This window comes from Siphateles boraxobius, unplaced genomic scaffold, assembly GCF_051911475.1.
Source record: "Siphateles boraxobius isolate OS27281-9 unplaced genomic scaffold, OSU_SipBor_1 5, whole genome shotgun sequence".
NCBI classification, from domain to species: Eukaryota; Metazoa; Chordata; class Actinopteri; order Cypriniformes; family Leuciscidae; genus Siphateles; species Siphateles boraxobius.
The window spans coordinates 11,600,372-11,616,956 of NW_027509141.1; the positions used below are offsets into that span (position 1 = coordinate 11,600,372).

Consider the following 16,585-nt stretch of genomic DNA (forward strand, 5'->3'; position numbering starts at 1 on the left):
AAGAGAGCTAGCCGCGTGCTCGTACGTGTCCCTCGGCCTCATTCTCAGATGCGACGGCAGTGAGGCTCGTGAGCGGCAGCTGCGCGTCGGTGAGGAGAGGCGGGGGGTGTTGAAGGCTTCGAGTCGAGGCCGCAGGGTCGATAGCGGAAGCGCTTCACAGAGCTCGCAGCCCCGGAAGTGCGAGGCGTCTTAAAAAAGACACTCGCTGCTCTTTTAGAATAGGTTTTAGAATAGGTTTTAGCAAGGTAAAGGATACGTCGCCGGATAGCGTAGCTCGCACGGATGGCTGAAGGTGGCGAAGACGGCCGGCTTCCTTAGTGCTGTCCTAAGCTGGCTGTCCGCTGTTTGACGGCGGCGGTGGCTTCTCTCAGATCCAGCGATGCGAAGAGCTCGCTGAAGAGACGAAAATCAGGGAAGTCAGCCTACAGCCCCTAGTGTTATACGCTAAGCCACACCCATTCTGGCGGGCTGTAACGCTATGAAGGCGCGGGCGCCCTTCATTGGGCGTGACGTCACGCCGGGCTCACTGGTAGGCTGCAGCAGTTGCCCGCAGGGCAGCCAATGAGCACGCGAGATGGCCTGCTCTAGGTCTGCTAGCTGCTGCACTGCGTTGACAAGGAATACAAAATTAAGGATAATTTTTTGGCTTCAGTATCTCGAGAAGATGAATCTTTCCCGTAGCGTAAGCTAAACTTACGCAATACGAGAGAACCTCTCGTAAGAGAATCAACGTTTTCTTTTTATCTAGTGGCAGTGATCATGACGTTAACTCAGATAAGTACCGGTAACCTTTGTCATAGTGTTGTAGTACTGGTAAACTTTGTCTTTGTCAGCTAGAAATAGAAGGTATCATGCTAGTTATATGGGCATTTCTAAAGCGTTTATCTCTTCCTCCAGTGATAATGTTGTTGCAAAGGTAGCCGCCGCGTGTCTGTCGCTGGTGTCGCGTGTTTGGCAGGTGCGTGTGGGCGGTATAGAGAGAGATAGGCAGATAGCATAACGTTAGCATAGATAGCTAGCAGCTAGATAAATAGATAGAAATTTATAGTAGGTAGATTGACAACGTAGAGTTGGTCGCACGTCAGAGGCGCCCACGCCATTGGATGTGCTGTTGCCGCATATACAAGCCTATCTATCTATATCTATATATCTAGTCTATATATGTATCTATCTATCTATCTATCTATCTATCTATCTATCTATCTCTCTGTCATTATCTATTTATCTATAATCTGCGCTATCAGAATACTATCGTCTACTACTCGTCTCTCTAGTTGCTCTCAAGGCAGGCTTTGGTAAATTCTCTCCCCAAGGTGACGTAATGCAAAGCATTGTGGGGGAAAGGAGAATTGTTGCAAACCGCTGTAAGATAGTACCTACTTTTTCGTATTATATTCCGATTTGTGATACCCAGCAACATAAAATACAATGGATAACAGTTTAAATGTTTATTACCAACAAGCAAATTGCACAAATTCGTTGAAAAATTAACCCTGCAACCTGGCCTTTAAGTTTTGTGAAAAATATTTTTTAATGTGTTTTAAGTTTTTATTCATGCTTGTTATTTTTTGAATCACGATTTTTATATTTTTGATCCGTGACCGCAATACATTTGGCGGGATATTGATCCCATACTGATCACTGATAAAAAAAAAATAAACATTAATTTTTTTTAAAAGGACATCCATGGTGAATTTGATCTTGTCACTGTGTGTGTGTGGGTGTGCTGCCCAGAATTGATGTCAGTTGAGTGTGGATTGCATCAATTTGCTTCTGATCTTCAAAGTACAACGGCACAGGCACTGTCTTGGTGGAACACTTTTTGAAAAAGTGTCAAGCCACTATGATTTCTTTTGGCCACTGATGATGGACTGTGCAGAGAAAATGACATTAAAAACATGTATGTCTCTGTAAGTCCTTTATTTACTAGACAAGCTATTAGTTTGGAATGCAGTTAAAAAAGAGATGGGTGTTTATAGTTTGTACAAGTTTAGAGAGAGAGAGATTTTCATTTCCTTAAGTAGCTAAAGCAAACACACACCTTTATGAGATGCAAGTTAAAGCGAACTTGGTACAGACAGAGTATGATAAACCCCACATTAAGTTTACATACCCAACATTTTAGTCCAGATCGATCAATAAGATATTTTAAGAAAAAATTATATTAAGATATAAATTACATAATTAGATCATCTCATTTATAATAACAACTCAAACCAAAGTCTACATTTCAAACCATATGGGAAACATTTTTTAATGTGGGTTTTATCATGTATGAGTCTGACGTTGGAAATAATCAAAATATTTGAGTGAGTGTGCAGTTCAACTCTTTACTTAGAGAGAGAGATTTACATACATATATGCTTATTATAAATGTGTATTTTGTGTGTTCACACCATAGACTGTAAAAAAAATTCCAATATCTACTGTAATGTTGCCCCAGAAACCATTTGGAGAATGTTTTTAATGCAACGAGTAAACAGGTTCTTACCAGAAGAGGCCATCTCACGCAAGCTAAAGACAGGCAACAAAAGAAAATTAAAAAGATAATTAATTTTGAAAGTGAGTAGAGAAGACTATGGGCAGCTAAACATACACACGGATAGCTAAGTTTGAGTAGGACAGAACATCAACCTGACCGTCAAGAACTTTTTGTCTCGCGAAATAAATTATAGACCCATCCATTGATATATAGAAATGAATTGATATCTACCTACCTAACTTTATCTAGCTAATAATTTATAAATAATAAATGTTGCATCATTGCTAAACAACAATAACTTTAATTATAGCAGATTATTTACAGTAACATACCTCGATTCGTGTCGCTGTCATAGGTCGCTGTAAAGCCTCCCCCTACTGGACGCATCAGGAACAACAGGGCCGTAAACTGTCTGGGGCGTAAAACAGCTTGGGTCTGCCTATATGGGGAGGCTGCAGACCTGTAGCCGGCAGATATGAGATATATCCAGCTGCAGGCCCGCAGCACCACCAGTTTCAGAACCCCAGCGCCAGAACCGAAAGTGAGGGAGGGGCGGAATTATTATTATTGCATTGTAGTTATTTTTTGCAAGAATGTAAGGACAAAATGGGCCAGAGAGTGAGTTCCTCATTTGATACATTGTAAGTTAAATTTATACAGGATTGTTGTGATAAAATGGGCCTAGTGGTGAATTTTTCATTTGTTGTATACATTTTTATTATTTATTTTAAACAATGCCGAATTTTCTCTCTCTTTTTTAGATTTTTGACATTATTGTTTTACATAAAGAAAAATGCATGCTGCACATGTTCTTGTGAAATAAAGTATATTTTATATAAAATGCCCATACGTTTTTTTTAATTAAACAATGGCATTACAAATTCATATTAACAATACATACCCTCAAAATCAAAACAATTTAATTTTTTTGTAAACACAATAAATAAATAAATAAATAATTAAATAAATAGAACCTAAAATATCACAGAGGTCTAATCAGTTATCAAATTGTGTATAATTTTGAAAACCTCCAAGGCTTGTCTAGTTTTTATATCTTTCAAAGCTTTCTTATACAGAGTTAACTCCTTCATAAAAAACCAAAAACAAAGGTCTTACCTTCATAAATCTACACTAAACTGCTTAGCTAAAATAATTAAACTTACACATTAAAATACCCATACGTTTCAAGCATTATTTTTCACCATCATGATCAGGAAGTAACTCTCATAATACAATGAAACGGAATAACTTTATACAATTATATTACACAAAATCAATGTTTTAAAATGCTTATTGTACACCTTAATGTATCATTATAACATACGTATAAAGTTTGACGTTTCGAGTGGGCCGTTTCGTGTCTAAGCAAATTACGCTCCAAAACGTTAGGTGGCGTTAATTGGTTTAGAACGTAAGCTCCGCCCCTCACTTCCGGTCCTGGCGCTGGTGTTAGAACGTAAGCTCCGCCGCTTACTTCCGGTTCTGGCGCTGGAGTTCTGAAACTGGTGGTGCTGCGGGTCTGCAGCTAGATATTATAGGAGAATATACGCCATTGACCTGCGGCCTCAAGAAGTATTTTTTGTACAATCATCTGTCCGCTAGAAGGCGCTATACACAACACCAACTCACATGGTGAGTTGAACCGGAAGTAGAGTTTCTCACACACGTGAAGAGAAGACACAAGCAACAGAAAATGGATTCTACTGAATTAACAACTTCAAAAAGTGTTTCTAAGAAAAAGGGGAAAACGAAGAACCTAAAGCGAAAGACGAAACCGGACAAAGCTCCAGTGGAGAAGATGGATCAGGCGGAGGGTGAAGTAACAGACGACAAACCAGTGTCGGGAGCGTGTTTTCCTCCCACATTCAGCATGTCTGATATCAAAAACAAGCAGCGCAGACATTCGATGTTCCTTAAACTCAAAGAGCAGAAAAGAAAGGTGACATCTCAAAGACATACTCTTATTGAATTAAACGCAAAATTTGGCTGTGTTTCAAGCCCTAAAGAGCTGCCAGGACAGACAGCCATTTGGGCATCAAAAGCAAGAAGAGTCTAAGATGGCCAAAAAGACAAAAAGTTTTGGTGACCTAAAAAGTAAACAAGAACGATTCATTTTCTTGAAAGAATAATTAAACTTGACCAAAACACCACTTTTACGTATGTTGCTCACTAAGGCCTGAGACACAGCCAGCTCTGGAACATGTCAAAAAATTCTCAAATTTCCTATATTATATGGCTATAATTTATGTCTTTCAGCAAAAGTTGGAACTGAAAAAGAAAAGGAAGAAAGAGAGAAAAGCTCTTGGTGATAAGGTATGTTTGATGGACTGCATTTCACAGCATCAATCATCAGACAAACTTTCTTAAATCTTGATGTTCTCTGCCTGTCAACTACATTAAATGATCTAGTAAAACTCATTTCCTTGCAAAAACGGGTTCTTTGCACTGGGGATGGTCAATTAAAGTTAAAAACGTGTTACAGTGTTCTTATGGACTAAAATTATATATATTACAGTTACACTAACATATTTAAAGAAAGGTGGATTTAAAAAAAACTTTTGAAACAATTATTTTACAATAATCATGTACAAATTATTTCATTTCTATTTTACCTGTCCTTGGCATTATTTTTCATTGCATGCAGTGAGACTTTTCTAAAAAAAAATTCTTGCAAAATGTCTTAAATTGATGTCATTTGTGAGGTCAGATTAAATTGACTTGCATGAAACCAGTTAATTTAGATGTTGCCACATAATTTAGGCTATCTGAAAAATGTTATGAAAAAAAAGTTTCACTGTTTCCTTTTATTATAATTACTGTATATTAATATGATACTTTAGGTAATTTAATTGTGATATGGGCAAAACAATTCAATAGTGAATGGAAAACAATAATTTTTAATGTTGAATGCCTACATTGCTCAATACTTTCTGAGATGCTGAATTTTCTCATATGAATAACCACACAATAATGATACTGATATAAGTTTTCACAAACCTCAAGTACATAACTGGCATCAATTCGAGATGGACATCACTAGAAATAATAAGGAACTGCTCTGAAGGATTCTGTGAGTTTATTCAATATTCGTCTGACTGATTCAAACAGTAACTTTTTGGGTTGTTTTGAATGATTTATTAAAAGAACCGGATGATTCTTGCTTGGCTTATTTCTATCAATGTATTATATTTAACAGGTATATTGCTCACATCAAATCCATTACATTTGCAGTTAATATGTGGCAAAGGAAACTGTTTTTTGCATGGCATTGTCAGAAAATTCCTTTTTCTGTTTTTTGTTTCTGTTTTAATGTTTCCATATATTTTCTCATTTCAGGCTCCACCTAAAGAAGTTCCCAAAACAATAGAAAACCAGAGAATATATGATGAAACTACAGTCAACCCAGAGGATGAGGAGGTGATTTGTGATCCCTATTCCACCTTCTGTCTTCTGTAGACATCATTTACAATTTTGAAAGTAACTTGTGGCATTTTGTTAAATCCAGGTGGCTTTTGATGAAGGAACTGATGAGTTTGCTGCTTACTTCAATCGGCTGACAAATCCCAAAGTTCTCATCACCACTTCAGATAGGCCCAGAGGAGTGAGTTCAACTTTCTGTATACTGTAGTGTTTTCTAATTCACTCTTGTTTAGTGGTCGACCGATATATCGCCACGGCCGATATTTGGCTTTTTTTTTTAGAATATCGGCATCGGCCGATAAGTTTTACTGATTGGCCGATGTGTTGGAAGCGGGACTTTTATTTTGACGCCAATGCGGATTTTTATTTTGACGGGCGGCGCTGAGCACCTGAGAAGAGAATGGCAGCGTCTGATCACACAGAGCTCACTCACATTCTCCGTCTTCATTAGTTTACGATCTCTGTCAGTCATATCTAATACTTTGTTAGACAGAACCGGTGGCTACATAACTGGTAATCAAAGAAAGTACATGGTATGCGAAAAGTAATGCGTTTGCTTTTATATTATTTGTAACCGAAAAGGAAAACAATCAGGCTAAAATACTTTCTCATTTACCGTCAACATTCAGCAAATGCGCATCTACATAATTTAAACAATTCTCTGAATATCTAATAAACATTTAATTTCACAAACCTTGCAGATTTAATCGAATCCAGCTGTGATATCTTGTGAAGTGTGGATTTGTAGCCGGCATAAACGTGTTACTGCGAGTGACGGTCTCTGTGAAGTGAGTGAATGCGAACAGATCAGCTTCGCAGGAGACTCGATCGAAAAACTTTAAATCCTTCATTTTAAAATATGCTGTGCTATATCCAGTTGCCCACTGTGTCATATTCATGTCGTTTTTTCACTGTGTGCTGTATGTAAAATTATCGTTACCTTGTCAAAAGTCAAAATAAAAAGTAGTATTTATTTGAAAACATATGATAATCAGTGCGCATGAAATTACCAGATTACTGAGTGTTCTGTTAGTGTTTACTTCCTTTTTATTCGCATATTCATATATTTTTAAACAATTACTTTATTTGTGAAAAATACTGTAATAGGATTGCAGATTCAAGAAGTTGCCATATAAATTATAGGGCCTAAGCATGTTTATTTTAAAGATTTTTAAATATTTATTATAAATATCGGCTCTACATCGGCCACCATGCTCTCTAAGATATCGGCATCGGCCATCAAAAAACCCATATCGGTCGACCACTACTCTTGTTGTAAATAACTATTTAAGAATAGTAATGTCCTTCAAACATTGTTCTAATGTGTTTGTGTCTGCCTGATTTCAGAGGACCGTGAGGTTTTGTGATCATCTGGCAACAGTAATCCCACATGCACATGTCTACTACAGAAGAGGTCTGGCATTGAAGAGAGTCATTCCACAGTGTGTATCTAGAGGTTTCACTTATCTGATAGTGATCAATGAGGACAGAAAGGTGCCAAGTATCCTTTGTTCAGACTTCTTTATATGACCACTTCTTAGATCTGTGACATTTGGTTTTGTATTGTCTGCTTAATGAGGTAATGAGAAACGCTCGCTGAATTCTACACAAAGATTTTCCCTTACTTAAAGTGTCACAGACGGTTTGGTTCTCTGTCACCTTCCTGGCGGGCCAACTGCACATTTCAAACTTAGTAGTGTTCGTCTTCGCAAGGAAATGAAAGTGAGTGATTTTTTTTTTTTTTTAGGGCCCGAGCACCGATGGTGTGAGGACTCTTGGAATTGTTCTATTTTTTTACTTAATTGTAATTCTAAGAAATTCAATAGTCACACAACAATTTTGCTGGTCCGTTTTTATGATGCAACATAATTCCACTAATATGTATAGAGCCGGGCTATTCAATTGGCGGCCCGTGGGCCAGGTCCGGCCCGCCAATCATCTCCATCCGGCCCGAGGGCAGCCCATCCTCCCTCCTCTTCTTTTCCTGGCGGTGTGGCTAAATTTGGTTAGAAATGCGCGTGGCCGCAGTGGCGCCTGCAGCTGTACGGCTATACGCACTGTGTGTGTACCATGAGCGCTCCGACTGACTTGAGAAACGTTTTCAGTCCAAATATTTCAGCATTTATTATGTGTGTGTCCCGTATTTCTGTCGACTGAACCAGCGATATCAATCATTCCTGAATTAATCATTCTTTGGTTCGATTATTTCCTTTCCATGAATTGGCCGCGCTTGCATAACGGTCTGAAACGATTCGGATTCGTTCGGACCGTTCTGTCACTGAATCATCTGAAGCGGTTTCTCGGTCAGTAACAACAAATAGAGAACAAATATTGCTGTTTTCCGTTGTTTCACTAGTTTACTTTGAACTACGCAGCGCGGCCCAGTGGAAAACAGAACGCAAGCTTAAAGGAGTTGCGTTTACTCCCAGTCCCGGTCACTATTGTTAAACAGCGTTGCGACATCCAGTGAGAAGCGTATCAGTCTGACACATCTCTCTGTTACAAACCACAAATCACTCAATGATTTGAACTAGTTTTAAATCGGATGAAACAGCCTCAACATTCCCAACACGACTGATGAGGTAAATAGCAGAAACATTGTGCCATGAACGAAGTTAGAAAGACCTTACAAACATTTACCATGAATGTACTGTAGTAATTTACCATGGTTTGGGCAGAAATATGGAATATTTATATTGAATACTATGTTATAGTCATTTATATTGCATTGGATTTATTAGGGGGCTAGAGAAATATATAATTAATTGTGTATAGTTTTTACCTGTTTAGGCATTTATTATACAGTGTGAGTGAGTAGCCATGCATGGTTTTACCTATGATCTCACTGTCAGAATATTTTAATTTAAGCCTATAATAATTATTAATAAAATAATTCTTACCAATAGCTATGATCTTGTATAATTCATATATTTGTACATGGGTGTAAATAAGTTATGTATTATGGACTGATAAATCTGCATACTGTTGGGTTCCACATTTCCAAGTAAATACAATACTTTTATGTATACCTAACCTACTTATTGATACTGTTATGTTTCAATAAATAAGCTAAACCCATCGGCCCACCTCAACTTTTCGTTTTAATAATCCGGCCCTCGAATGAAACTAATTGAATAGCCCTGGTATAGAGTGTTGCAGGGATGACATATTTATGTAGTACAACTTGGAAGTTGGCATCACTCTGGTTAGGTTTTTTCCATTGACTTTTGGGAAATTGCCAAAAAGAAGCTTTGTGACCAACAAAAGTTTTACACATTTTCTTCATCATACCTTCACAAATAAACAGAACTATTATGAATTTTAAAGCCTATCTGCAATTGACAGAAGTAAAAATCTTTTAATTAGGGCCCGAGCACCGATGGTTTGAGGACCCTATTGGAATTGCTCTGTTTATGTATATTTATAATCTACAATTTAGAAAGTTAGAGTAGAATAGTTTTCATTAGTCAAAGTCAAAATTTTGTTATATAGCACCATTTATACAGACAGGCTGTCCAGTGTGCTTTACAAGGCAGTATAATATAACACTACAGACAGAGAAAAAGAAATTTAAAAGCAATTTACACATTATTGAAAGCAATTGAATAAAAGTGTGTTTTCAAGCATGACTTGAAAACTGACAAGTCAGATGCAGAACGAACATGAATAGGCAAGCTATTCCATTATGTTGGGCCCGCAATGGCAAAGGCACGTTGACCTCTGTGTTTTAACCTGTACCGTGGTATAGATAAAAGTTTCTGTGTGCCTGACCTAAGAACTCTGGAAGGATTGTATTGCTCTAAGAGCTCAGATAGATAGAGGGGAGCAAGGTTATTTAGGCACTTATAGACAAATAAAATAATTTTAAAATCAACCCTAAAACGAACCGGCAGCCAGTGGAAGGATGCTAAGATCGGGGTAACATGTTCCCGTTTGCGAATGCCTTTTAAAAGTCTCGCTGCTGCATTTTGGACTATTTTGAAGACGTATTAGAGTAGTTGAATTTATTCCATAATATAAAGAATTACAATAGTCCAGTCGAGATGACAGAAAAGCATGCATCACCCTTTCAAAAGCTTGGGGACATAGAAAAGGCTTAACTTTAGTCAACATACGTAAATGGAAAAAACACTATCTGACAACAGAGTTTACTTGCTTATCCAGTTTCAAGGAGTTATCTAATGAAACACCAAGATTTTTCACACAGGTATTTACTGGCAAAGAAAGTGTATATGCTTCTGGGAGGTGATTAAAACTACTTTTTGAAGGACCAAAGAGTATAAATTCCGTTTTATTTTCGTTTAATTTTAGGAAGTTTGCACACATCCACTTCTTTATTTCGTCTAGACACGCCATAAGCTGCTCAAGTGAATTTTTTCCTGCCCGTTTAATAGGAACATAAATCTGAATGTCGTCTGTGTAGCAGTGAAACGACACATCATATTTTTCAAATATGGATCCTAAAGGGAGCATATAGAGGGAAAAGAGCGTAGGGGCCAGAATTGAACCCTGAGGGACCCCCCATCGAAGGTGAGCAACAGAGGACATAGAGGAGCCAAAACGAACAGAGAAACTTCGATCTGTCAAATAAGACCTAAACCAATTTAATACTATTCCTTTCAGCCCCACATCATATTCAAGTCTAGACAGAAGAATATCATGGTCCACCATATAAAAAGCAGAGCTAAGAGCATTAAAATTATAGAATCTCCAGCATCAGTTGTCAGATAGATGTCATTAAAATCCTTCAGTAGTGCTGATTCGGTACTGTGGAGTGCTCGAAAACCGGATTGAAACTTCTCATATATAGAATTTGAATTTAAATAAGAATATAGTTGATTTGAAACAACTTTTTGTAGAATTTTTGAGCTAAAAGGCAAATTAGAGATAGGCCTATAATTATTAAAAACAGCAGGATCAAGATCTGGTTTCTTAACTGATGGAAGTACTAAAGCATTTTTCAGATCAGCTGGAAAGATCCCTAAACTAAGTGATTTATTAACGATGGTAAGTAAGCTTGGTCCTAATGTGTCAAAAAGTTGTATTAAACTACGAGATGGAATAATGTCTAATGAACAAGTTGTAGGCCTAAGATGGGTAATAATTTCTTGTAGTGTGTAATAGAAAGTCAAATTCATGAAAGACTGAGGAGCATGGAGGTAGCATAAAGTGAGTGTTTTCAGTGTCATAAATGTTCCGAATTTCATCAATTTCATCAATAACGTGAATTTACACACAACCAGGCTGTAAAATGGACTTAGTGAGTAGATGAGTTTTCCTGTTCAGCATGATGGTGTTTTAAATGTACCCAGTAAAATACATGATTCTTCAAATAGGCGTCATTTGTAAATTAAACTTATGAAAAACGGCTTTTTGAAAAAGCACATTTTATTATTAACAAATAAGATATTAAAACAGTTAAAGATATTAAAAAATACATGTTAAACAGTTAATAGTGTGTGAAAGAGGATATTGTGAAATACATTGAACAATAAATGTTAATGGAATTTTACAAAATAAATAGATTTATTTATTTTATTATTATTAATTTAATAATTATTTCAGAATAAACTGGTACATTTAATTTGTTGTTTTATTGAATTTTAATTTGAGTAATTTGGGCCTCCATATTACTGGTGTGTTTTATGTCATGGAATAAAATATGAAAATATTGTAAGCTTGTGTGTTAACCACATACCTTATTTCAGGCATTTTAACCTAAACCTATTAATAAAAAAACATTGACATTTCCAAAATGTTAACTCTTTTCTGGGTTATAGGACTCATTCCTGTGACACTATATATTGAATACTTGTTTGGTTAGACTTTATTTCTTAGTTAATATAGTTAAAGTTTTGTAGTGTCAAACTGATTAAAAGCCATTCGGAATTTTGCCATAGAGCATCACAAAATGTAATTTCAAAAGGTAATTCGGCATTCTGGGAAATGAGGCGTTCTTCTAATATCCAATATTTCTGTAGCTGCTAATACAACCAGTAAACAATAAGTGAGTATAAAAATGTGTTTCTGGTAATAGTAATGTGTTGTGTATATAATAAGATTTTATGGGTAATTAATACTAAAATATTAAATGTATTAATAAAAACTGCTTTAGTAGCTCTGTAAATTTCTTAGAATTTCCTTCCGTTTTCATTAAAAAAAAATGAAATTACAGTTCTGCATCCTATTTGCTAAATCAATTCAAATTCAGGAAATTTGTTAGTTTAATATGCATCTTTGTCAGTTCTGAAAGGCACACAGCCCTGTCCTTAACCTTTTCTGTATTTCCTCACTAGAGAAAAGGTAAGAGCCCAACAGAACACGTCCCAGAAGTCATCCTAAACAACTTTACTACTAGACTCGGTCACTCCATCGGCCGTCTGTTTGCTGCTCTATTTCCTCATGATCCACAGTTTGTGGGCCGTCAGGTCGCCACATTTCACAATCAGAGAGACTTCATTTTTTTCAGGTTTCACAGGTAAATGTTCTCTCATTTGAATAGTTTGAAGGTAAATGAAAATGATGCTGTGTAATCCATAAAGCTTACAGTCATGGCCAAAAGTATTATATATAAATTTTACAATATAAATGAAAACGTTTGCAGCTTCGGTTGTTGTGGTGTTTGATACACATTGTTTTTAGATTATTTTGCAGAGTGATCAGAGGTATTTTAAATAATTGCAAAAAGCTTAATTGGCCAAAAGAAAAATCCCAAAAACCCAAATTGTTGGCCCTGGCACAATATTACCAGCTAACATCATCAGCACATGGGAAAATGTGAACAAGTATTAGTCACGTAAAAACACTATCATTCTGTTCTGGAGTATAGGAGCAGACTGATTGCTATAAAAGGAGAGAAGAAATGCTTCCAGTCATTGAGTTCTTGTTAGCAATGGTTACCTCCAAAGAAAGATGTGCAGCTATCGAGTGCTTCTCAAACTGAACGCTGCGTCTTAGTAAGGCTGTATATCTCGGCTGCCACGTCATCAAGCTCCATACGTCTCGATTTAAAGGATTTTTTGAAAGCAGCCTTAATTTTGCGTCCTTCATTCGGCCTGTTTTGAAGTATGTTTCAAGTGTATTTGGGCTGCACGATTAATTGCAATTAACATGAGATCGCGCTTAAACCGATCGCGCTTAAACTGGCTTATTGCTATTATAAAATCGCAAAGGCTGCAATTAATTTTTTTATTCACAACTTGTCAGTGAAGAGCTCCTCTATGATCAGTAGTAAACGCTGCTCCATCTGAAAGCACTGCAAGTTTGAGTCGCTTATAATGTGCATTTGAAAAGGCAACACGCGTCAAACATCTTTTCAAACATGAGAAGCATTTATGAACCTCTTGTCTAACAAAAGTCAAGATTTAATAACATGTTTTTACTCCAAACTCACTTCATAACGACAGTTGAGCATACTTCGGTGAAATGATTGTGGCTTCTTACACAAAATTAGGCAGTCGTGTATTTATTAGTCATATTTAATCCTTCAAAGTGACTCAATCTTTTGTTTGAGCTACAGCTTTCAGATGGAGCAGCATTTACCTCTGATCTGCCACACCGCACTGACAAGCTGTGCATAAAATAATTGCTGCCTTTGCCGAATCGTGTGTGGTTTCATTTCGATTAATCATGCAGCCCTAAAGTGTATCCTTCCCCGCAAAGCTTTGTACACATTATAATTCACACAAAAAAATTGCAGAAAATATATCACCACTGAGCTTGTCCATAATTTTAATGTTATTTTCTAGTCGTTACCGTGGGGGTGGATACATCTATGACGTAGTCATGCATGCTTACTAGACCGTCTTATTCTAGTGTTCAATGCGAAGAAGGATTCTAGCCTGCAAATCCTTCGAAGGACTGGACTAGGAAGGACACAGCCTCACTCGGAGAGAGGTTCAGCTGCAGTGAAGGTGGCTTCAGGATGTCCCAGAGTGCCCAGCAAGTGCCAGGACCATCTTTTTCTGAGGAGGCAGCTACGGAATCGTGTCGACACCAGTGCAGAGCTTGCTCAATAGTGGCAGCAGGAGTGCATCTGCATGCACAGTGAGGCAAAGACTTTTGGACAATGACAATGGAGTAAAGTAGGGAAGCAAAGAAGCCACTTCTCTCCAAGCAAAACATCAAGCACAGACCGAAATTCTACAAGAAGTACTAAAATTGTACAGTTGAAGACTGGTGCAAGGTTACTTTCTCTGCTGAAGACTTAATCAGACTTAATCACTTAATCTATCTTAATCAGATAGAGAACCTGTGGTCAATCCACAAAAGGTGAGTGGACATGCAGAAGGCCACAAATTGTGATCAACTTCAAGCACTATTAAGGCAAGAATGGATCGCCGTCAGTCTGGATTTGGCCCAGAAGCTAATATTCAGCATGTCAATTGAAGAGTTTATGAAGAAGGGTCAACATTGTAAATATTGCGTAAATTGAATGTTTTTGTCAATAAAAGTTTTAAAACTTATGAAATGCTTATCATTGTTTTCCAGTATACCATAGCACATGAAAAAACAAAATCTACAAATACTTTTGGCCATGGTTGTATAAAAAGTCTAATATTTTCCAATTAGTTAGTTCCATAAAAATACTCTCAACCAAGGTTTGATAGTGCAAGGATTTTCACGAGGGGAGACAAATTTGTGTTGCCTGTTATGGTCAAATGTGTTTCAAATACAAAGTTGATCTACAGAATAGAGACATGACATTTTTACATGACTGAATAAACTCATGTGTATCATTCAGGTACATCTTCAAGAATGAAAAAAGAGTGGGCATACAAGAACTAGGACCTCGCTTCACTCTTAAACTTCGCTCCTTACAGAAAGGAACCTTTGATTCAAAGTTTGGGGAATATGAATGGGTTCACAAAGTAAGTTCAAAATCTAACATCTCATTTAAGAAGAAGGTTGTTGTAATTTGTCCATTATTTGTGGCTGTCATGCATTATTCACTCTTTCTCACTATGTTTCAGCGCCATGAAATGGACTCCTGCAGAAGAAAATTCCATCTTTGAGGGACAGACTAGAAACGCACGATAACCGTGTTGACGTTTCATAAATATCTATAAAAAAGCACCCTTACATTATGAAACGAAATATAAAGTGTTATAGAAAGACAAGCTGTGTATTTTCTGTATTATATTGACTTGTATTTTTTGCATTACAATATTATAACCTGGCTGGACAGAAAGATAGTTGATTTGTCTCTAGGCATGACAAATTAAGGCCTGTTTAAATACTTGAGTAAATACTTCCTTTACTCAAATATATAAATAGGTGGGTTATAAAGACAAGTGATTTGTGGTGTTTATGTGAAATTTCAGGTAGTTAAGACTTCTCTTGCTCTGTCTTAATTTTGCCTACAGACAATACTTTCAGATATGATCAAATTAACTGGACAATTTTAAAACTAAGCTGTCATTGTAGACTTCTCATTTTTAAATAAAGAAATGGTTTCTTACAGTGGTTACTGAGTTTTCAAGGTTTCGAAAAAACATTTAAACTTTTTTTTTTAAAGAAAGATTGGATGCTATTCTTCAGAGACAGAGTTGTTGAGCGATTTGGTGTTATAGTTATAAAGTTATGTAAATTAAAAAAATAAGTGCTGCACACTTGCCGGTTTTGAAAACATAATTTTTATGCCAAAAGTAATCTTAAAATATTATTTTGCTAAGTGTATTTATTCATTAATTAATTCATTCATTCAAGTACTGTACTTGAATATTTTCTATTAAATCTATACAAAATTTGAATATATTGTAAATTAAAATAAGTATAATATCATGTACACAAACCAAAAAATAAATCATACACACAAAAACACAAAAGTTCACATCAAACATACAGCACACATAAAGCAATTTTGTAGAAACAAACATAGACCTTGATTCACAGATCTAAGAATAGTCTCAGGTTTTCTTTAAAAATGTTGATAACTGTTATAAGCTAATTACAAAAACAAAACAACGTAGATTGGTCTAATTTGATACCGAAAAGTAAGATTGATTTCCCTTAACTACCTGCTAGTTGGTCATACTAATTCTTAAAACACAGTCTTAACATAATGACTGTTTATGCAACTGGTCCCAGGTCTTGCATAATAGGATACTGTCATGAACAATGGGCCAGATGTCTTTATTTTTCTCCCATGTTTAAGCAATTAGCATTTCAGGGCACTTATACCAATATTGTTCAAATTTAGTATCTAGAAAAAACAGTTCCCATTTTGGTAAAATGACCAATCACACCAATACATTCTGCCAGTCACTTGTCGCCAACTAGTGGCGTAAAAGTGTAAACCTGCAGACAGTCTGTCTCTTGTCTTAAAGGGTTGCAAACACACAAGCAGAGGGATATAAGAGCAAAATAAAGTTCTGTATACTATAATTAATAATAATATAATATAAAACGGTTTAATTTACTATCATTATTATTTTGTTTTTCGAATGGATATAATATGGCCTATAATTACTGAAGCTCTTGGGGGTTTATGAGTGTACGTTCACCCTGGTACCTGGTACTCAAGATACCGTTACTTAGCACTTCACACACCCACACACGCTGTACACTCAATGAAATCATCATGAGATAAATAAATGTGACTATGAGTCGGTTTACTGGCAAGCGGACTGAAATCACAGAGTTATGTTCTATAAATAAAACTAGGTTATACTCTATGATTTA

General features: G+C 36.4%; 1 protein-coding gene across 1 annotated transcript; it reads left to right on the top strand.

The window, feature by feature from the left end:
* Positions 1–3,915: 3,915 nt before the first annotated feature.
* rpf1 (ribosome production factor 1 homolog) lies at positions 3,916–15,367 on the top strand. The gene is made up of 9 exons (XM_077202820.1): positions 3,916–4,421; positions 4,739–4,795; positions 5,819–5,899; positions 5,988–6,083; positions 7,250–7,403; positions 7,542–7,624; positions 12,199–12,380; positions 14,646–14,772; positions 14,875–15,367. The coding sequence occupies exons 1-9, from the start codon at positions 4,176–4,178 to the stop codon at positions 14,914–14,916; spliced, it is 1,068 nt and encodes a 355-aa protein (XP_077058935.1). The 5' UTR covers positions 3,916–4,175; the 3' UTR covers positions 14,917–15,367.
* The last annotated feature ends 1,218 nt before the right edge of the window (positions 15,368–16,585 follow it).

Excerpts from the sequence above, each read along its gene's own strand:
- rpf1 (XM_077202820.1), top strand. The coding sequence starts at position 4,176 with ATGGATTCTACTGAATTAACAACTTCAAAAAGTGTTTCTAAGAAAAAG. Across the intron at positions 6,084-7,249 it reads CTTCAGATAGGCCCAGAGGA|AGGACCGTGAGGTTTTGTGA; the intron begins GTGAGTTCAACT and ends GCCTGATTTCAG. Across the intron at positions 7,404-7,541 it reads TGAGGACAGAAAGGTGCCAA|ACGGTTTGGTTCTCTGTCAC; the intron begins GTATCCTTTGTT and ends AAAGTGTCACAG.